Consider the following 7518-nt stretch of genomic DNA (forward strand, 5'->3'; position numbering starts at 1 on the left):
GCTTAAGTCTAATATAATGACAATAAAAGAGACGTCGGTTCAGATAAACTCCGTGAAGCGTAATACATTGAACTCTGAACAGCTGGGCCCTATATAGCAGCTGAAGAATGACAGTCTTGAGAAGACTAATATGAAGATATAATAAAAAGATAACTCTTCCTTCTAATGATATCAATTTTAAAAAAAATCATTGATTAACAAGATTTGAGTGTTTTATAAAAAATAGGAGAAATTATGGACGCAGAAATCAGTTTGCAAAACAAAACGTCGAAACAATATTAGGAAACAAGAGAGAAGAACAAGCAAATCTAAATTAAGGACTAAAAATGTTGCTTTTATATCTTACACATATAAATGAAACAAAATATCTGTTTACTGCAAATTTTATGCAGGTACCAGTGGAAAAGATCTTTGTTTTTTGTTGGAAAGACACGTGGCCATTAGACAATATATTTCACAAAGATCAAGAGCAAAAGTCCCAATATCAGCTTCTTCAACAGATTTATCCACCCCTCATAGATCCCCTCCTTGCTATTCGTCCCAGCTTGGCGCGTTCGTAACGGATACCAGGTGTTTTCCTCCACTCGTAGTATCGCATCCTGAGCTCCTTCCCACTTTCCTGGACCATGCAAGCGCCATTGCGGAGGGGTTGTTCCCCCAAAATAAATCTTCCTCCAGAGGGCGTTGTCGGAGAAAAAGAGTCGCCATAGGGGAGGTTTGCATCCGATGCATCCAGCAATTTTATCCATATATGGTATGTAGTCAACGATGATTGTGTATCGTGATGACTCGATACCAAAGCGTCTCTTTGATAAGACATACTTCTGATCTACTTTTGCTACCCGTTTAGCCACAGAAGGAAGCTGACATTTTTCAGCAAAAATGCGCGTGGCCCATCGAGCCTGCATTTCTACTATCGGAGGAACCGGACCAAACGGTTGAACGAGCCCAATGACAGCCAAAGTCGCTGGTTGAAGATCCACAGGCCACACTAAATCGTACAGATATGGGAACGAATAATCGAGTTGAATAACACCTTCTTCTAAGAAATCATAGCTGTACTTATATCCTGTTGCAAGAACTATTACATCAATATCCTTGAGCTCTGTGCCATCAATGAAAATCGCACCGTTCTCTGTGAATCGTTCAATACCAGTTTTCATTGTAATTTTACCATAGATGATCCGATTTGGAAGTTCATCGGTAATGGAAACCGTTCCGCCATTGTACCTCAGGTTTGGAGACAGCCCGTACTTGTCATGGTTATATCTGTCGTAAATTCTGTGGTACATGAACGGGCGCATCAGAGACCAGGGTATGTCCTGTCTGAAGCGACAAAAAAGGATATGATCAAACGGACGACCCTCATTAGAGGTTCTTTGGATTATGTGAAACCCCTTTCTCGTGGACATGTACAACTGAAAGAAAATATGAAGTATAATGAATCAATGGATAATGAATAATGGTCCAGGAGAAAATATGAAATATAATGAAAACATTACAAAATTAGGGATACGGTCAACTACATGCATATGCAGTTACATGTACCTGTATTTCATCAATCAAACGTTAGAAAAAAAGATACTGTATACGGAATGCAGATGTATTTCTTTAAAAATGTATCTTTACTTCTATTTCTTATTTCGATGCTCGTTAGAGATTCGAAAAGTTAAATCGCATACGGTATAGGAGCCCGTATAAATGTGCACTTCATAATAAATGTACACGTGCTTGTAAGGATTACAAACTGTAAACGTGCGTGGAAATTAACACGTTTGGACATTTTTCACAAATAGAAATCTTTCGCTGAAATAAGCATTTCAGTAATAATTAAATTCAGGTTGTAACGCGCCATTTAGTTGGATAAAAAATACTTTTTATTATATAGTCCATAGATAGTCCCTATATAATCTATACAAACGCAAACAGTTCATAATACTACATATTCACTGGATTTGAAGCCGTATTCATCGGAGGGTCAGTGCACGTGCAGCGGCATTGTGACGTCACAATCAATACCTAAAACAACGTTGAAAACAATGGTTGCAACGGCCGGAGCCAGCTGTATATGATGTATATCTGAGCAGGAAAACTTTAAGGCAAATTTCTCGTAGGACTATTTTCCAAACATTTCGATGTCTTACACACAGCAATTATAGGAAAACACGGAAGTTATAAGTTATAATCTGGACATTTTTTTAAAATTTTTCTACGACAGAAGTTCGATAATGAAAATGGAGTCGTCATGCCGCCTTCAATGTCTCATTCACTCAAATCTCCTGACTATATAATAAAACAATTATGGACTCTTTCGGTGGTGAATATGGTTTGTTATTCACCAGAAAAATATCAATATTGACCTCGGCTTCGCCTCGGTCAATATTGATATTTTTATTTCTTTTTTAATAAACCATATTCACCACCGAAAGAGTCCATAATTGTATAATATCGTATAAACTGTGTTGCCTACGTCACAATCACTTGCGTCAAAAAGGAATCGATCCGCCTGACGTTACATTTAAATTTTATATATCTTCAAGTCATTTTGAAAGACAGTCGTCTTAATCACTTGCATTAAATGAATGTAAATTAAATTATAAAGAATGAATTTAATAGCTACCCAATTTATACGATATAAACTGGGTTGAAACATGCAGTTTACCCTTTTTATCGCCTAAACTGCCCCATCCTTTATACCGTATTAATTTGGTAGCTATTTAATTCATTCCTTAATTCACTGGTAACAATACGCTATCCTGGTATCGCGGGAATACAGAATCAATTCAGAAAATGCTTCATATGATAATCCCTCTATATGTTTACTAAATCTAGTATCTTACATGTTTTGCGTGAAGACTAAGTTCTGACGCAACATCCATACCAGAATTCCCATTTCCGATTAGTAATATCCGTTTTCCTTCGTATCCGTAGAAATCCTTATAATCATGTGTATGGATAACTTTTCCCTTGAATCTATCCAGGCCAGGGAATTTTGGAATATTTGGTTCATGTAAATGTCCATTACAAGCTAAGACAAAGTTCATCCTAGTGGTTTCTTTTTTACCCGTTCGAAGATTAATGCTCGTAATCAACCAGTCACCATATTCGAAGAAATCTTCCGCTTTCTGTATTCTTTCAATGGAATGTTGAAATTTAATGTACTTCCTTAAATCAAACTTCTCAGCGTACAAGTCAAGGTATTTCTTGAAGTAAACATGATTCATGAAATTAGGAAACTCCCGAGGGACTGGAAAGTCACTAAAACACATAGTCTCTTTGGTGGTGTTTGCGCTGCAAGACTTGTATAGACTGGGGTCACCATCTTTGGGGGTGTCCTTGTAATTCCAGAGTCCCCCAATGTCGGTGTCCTTCTCAAAACAAACTGGAAGAAGTCCTTCTTCAAGACAACTCTTTATTGATGTCAAACCCGACACGCCAGCCCCCACAATGCACACTGTTTTATTCATCTGAGGAACAGGAAAGTGTATTTGAATCAAAATTTCTAATTTCAAGTCCTTAAGACGTGTTTGCATTTAGTTCATGTGTATTCCATTTACCACATATACAAATGCCGTAAATCTTTTTTTACTGTCCATTCTTTGAGCAATTTTGAGCAAGTTATGTATTTGTAAAGTAATTTTTCTGGACAATAAATCGTCAAGAAATAAAATTTGATAATGTTTGAATTGAGTTTTCCTTTTCTTTTAAGGCTAATGCATCTTTTAAATATCCAATTTTGCTTTTGAATTTTAAATTATATGCGTTGTCTACTGCCTGTATATTTTACATTCAACTATGCAAAAGAATTTTAAGTTAATTTAGTACGAGGGTTGTTCGCAAAGTTCGTAGACAATGCCAATTTTCGTTATACTATATTCAAGAAATTTAAAATAGGACATTATCATATGTAAAAATATTTATTTTGTTTAAGTGTGAAGTTTCACCCCATGTGTTTTAATAGAATTCCTGTTATTTAATTTTATATCAACACGTTTTGTAACCACGGAGCAAACTCAACAACACTGTAACGACAAAAACGTACCGGCACGATGTTCTCAAAAATACTATCCCTGTGCATTTCACACGGTATTGCCCAATACCAGTGCACTCATTAAAAATGACTGTACTCTATCACTTGAAATCTATTTTGCTAACAATTGTTTCAGTAACATCATTTTGTTTGTCAATGTTATATTTTTTTCACTACATAAGTGTCCTTTCACAAGATCAGCATCTGTAAAGCGCCAAACTCTTAGCTTGACGTTACTTGACGTTACTAGCTTATCAATGTTTTTGGATAAGATTTTTACGGATGATCCGTTTTCTCACAGATCACCATCGTCTGAGCAGAGTAGTCTATCATTCCAATACCGGTTGTACCATTTACATACACATGCATGGCTCACTTTTGACGAATTTCCTAATTCCTCCGGAATTTTCAGTGTTTTTTTTTCTGGAGTTCTCTTGAGTACAACACAAAATTGTATGGTTAACTGCTGCTCAACGACGTCATCTTTTTGCCTATTTCAGAGTCCCCCAACTACCTATCTTCTCAACGAAACAAAATGTTTAGTCATAATTTGGAATCAGAAACGATGAAACAATTCTTAAATTGAACGCGTAGAATTTTTCCGTTTTTGTGTCATTTTACAGAAGATATGACTTCAGACATTATTTAGTGTCTTGATTGTAAATTACAAAATTTGGACTTGCTCCGTGGTCCGATTTTCGCATTTTTTAAGTCTAAATAAGTTTGAAAAAAACCAAGATATTTTTTAAAAAAAATCATACACATCATTTGAATTTCCGAACAACCCTCGTATATCTGATATTCTTGAAAACAAAATTGTTTTAGAATATTTCTCTTAATCATCTTTTTAAAAGAAATATGAATCTCTTTTTCCTCTCGTATGGACCTGAATGTTTTCATTTTCAGTCAATATTTTTCATATGAATGTTTTTTTTTCTTTTTACATATATTTATTCATCCAAGAACGTACAATTATATTTGCACAGTTATCAAAAACGCACTTAAAAGTTTAAATGCTGTTATCTATATTTAGCACTGAACTAAATGCGCAAATTATAGGAAAAAAAATCCATTTTCTTCATTTTGGCCCAAAGAAAAACAAAATGAATCGACGTAAAAATTTCCAGAATTACAGTTTTATAAAATATTTTCAAAAAATATTAAAAATATCAGTGTTTCATAAAGAGATCTAGAACTGTAAAAGATTTTCAAACCCTTCCTACTCTATCTTGCTTGTAAAAAGCTTATTCCATGCACAGAACATTTAGCGACAGTATTCAATTCAATTTATCTGTATGATGATTGAGGAACTGGAATGATTCCAAGAATACGTATTGTTTTATGCAAAACGTCCATCTGAAATTAAAATATTCTTCCATCACTTACGACTTCTTCACAACTGCGAGTTATCCTGGTCCGACACGACCATCAAATAATAATCAAAATGTTAACATTTTGAATTTTCGTTTAAATAGTGTTATTCCCAATGAGGTTAGAGGTATATCATTCCAGCTGTTAATTTTCTCAACATGCCTCAGGAAAGGAAATTGCATAACCTTTATGTCATGCAATTTCTGCTTCGATAAGGTGCACTATAAAGAATTCAAGGACAAACACGGTTCCTAATATGATTTCATTTACGAACGCTAAGCCCCTGGTAAAGGAAACGTAAAAGCACGCCTTCAGTGAAGTTGACAAAGCTACGAAATACCAATTTTGTAATCTTAAAAAATATAGAAATAGTTTTTTTTCCAGTTCGTTTAAAGAATCTCTAAACACTCTTCACTAAGAAATTCAAACTCCAGTGTAGTTCAACGAAGTTAGAGTGATTTATGCCTTGATGTAAAATTGAAGAGATAACGGAGATATCTGGGGTCAAAGAAGGCGGTACTCGTACCTAAAAACAATTAATCTACACTACTTCCGACTTCGCTATAAAAATCGAAAAAAAACGTGTGTCGTCACATCACACGACGTTCAAAATGGCGAGTACAAACGACAATAGCAACAGCAAAGCCTCTTGATTATGCGTCCGATATCGACCTACGTAAGTCATTTCAGGTCTCATCCTTGAAGATACACAAGAAAACATTTCCAAAATGTAGCATCTTGTCAATTTGAACCTGAGGCAACTGATTCTAGTGTAGCAGACGTAGTGAAGGCGTTGTCAACTAGATAGAACGTTCTACCGTTCAAATGATATTGTCCTACGGACCCGGTTTAACGATAGAATTCGTTCCGTGTATTGGTAATGTAGCAAAATAAACACGGGCGATAACTCGAACTCGGTGCATTTTCTATGATCAATCCAGAGAGTTCCGAATGTCAACATGGCGTGTAAATTTGAAGTGAGGAAAAACGTTGAGAAAATTAGTTGAATGTTCGTATTTATATGGATTATTTTTTAGGTTTAAAGGTGCTTGGAAACAGATTTGAAGTAATATTTTCTCAAATTTTCTGTTTAATTTCATGACTTATATGTTGCTATAGCATTTCATACTAAAATATAATAAAAATCATATTTCATCTCGATGTTATTAAAAAACTTCGAGTTTCTTGATGCGTTGCATTGACACATCCTTGAGCTTTCACATATTTTAATTTTATTCTTAATACTTAAGAAAAGTGGCAATTTTATTGTGTATTAGTGAAAAATATTAAAACTATAACACAAATAATTCAGAGTAGAAATGTTCGAAAGCAAAACCCGTTATTTTTAGTGCAATCCCTTTTGTATTCTTCAAAATCATTTCGGAGCTGATCCGCTCAGATTTGGGACGTATTGTGGTGAGGGCTAGTCCCAAGACACAGATTATTCTAACTAGTTATATACTACCTACGAAAACTCTGTACTTGACTTAAAATATAATAAATTATGATGTTATAAGTCAAATATTGATTGAACTGTTTATAAAAAATAATCTTATGTAGACTACAACATCAACTATAGTTATTGGCCTTTCATGTAAACTTCAAATGAAAATTTAACAAGTTAAAAATGAATGAATTCCCAAGATGCGTAGTGTTAACATAGGTCCTTTCTCATCGAACATGTTAAATTAATGTGTTAATTGTGCAATTTTTGTCCACATTTACATTAAGAAATACTTTTTGAACTTCAAAATCGCATAATTAAATATCTTTTGATATATGACAAGAACTATACTTCATGGAACAGGAAACAGAAAATCGCTGCCATCAATGCCATGCATCACTCCAGCGGTGTCAATAAAATGCACTGCTAGCTTTTAAACAGGCATAAAAAATAAATTTATACTGCATGAATGACTTTTATGAATATAATAATACAAAATAGTATGAAATATTTCATAATTAATTAATATTTAAAGCAAAACAAGATGCGTACGATAATTACAACTGGGCTTGGTACGATATAAAACTGCACATCCTAGGGGGATAATTCTATGCAAAAAATGATATCCTTAAATCAAATGATCCATAAACAAGTATTTAATAAAAATTCACCG

The 7518-nt window shown here is 34.3% G+C and overlaps 1 protein-coding gene across 1 annotated transcript; it reads right to left on the minus strand.

The window, feature by feature from the left end:
• Window positions 1-440: 440 nt before the first annotated feature.
• On the minus strand, window positions 441-3467 carry LOC133185039 (dimethylaniline monooxygenase [N-oxide-forming] 2-like). Its single transcript, XM_061320101.1, has 2 exons — window positions 2841-3467; window positions 441-1418 (listed from the first exon to the last, which is right to left on the minus strand). The coding sequence occupies exons 1-2, from the start codon at window positions 3465-3467 to the stop codon at window positions 441-443; spliced, it is 1605 nt and encodes a 534-aa protein (XP_061176085.1).
• Between the last annotated feature and the right edge of the window lie 4051 nt (window positions 3468-7518).

Source organism: Saccostrea echinata, unplaced genomic scaffold (assembly GCF_033153115.1).
Source record: "Saccostrea echinata isolate AGI-Se365-2 ecotype Australia unplaced genomic scaffold, CSIRO_AGI_Sech_v1 ptg000012l, whole genome shotgun sequence".
Classification (NCBI taxonomy): domain Eukaryota; kingdom Metazoa; phylum Mollusca; class Bivalvia; order Ostreida; family Ostreidae; genus Saccostrea; species Saccostrea echinata.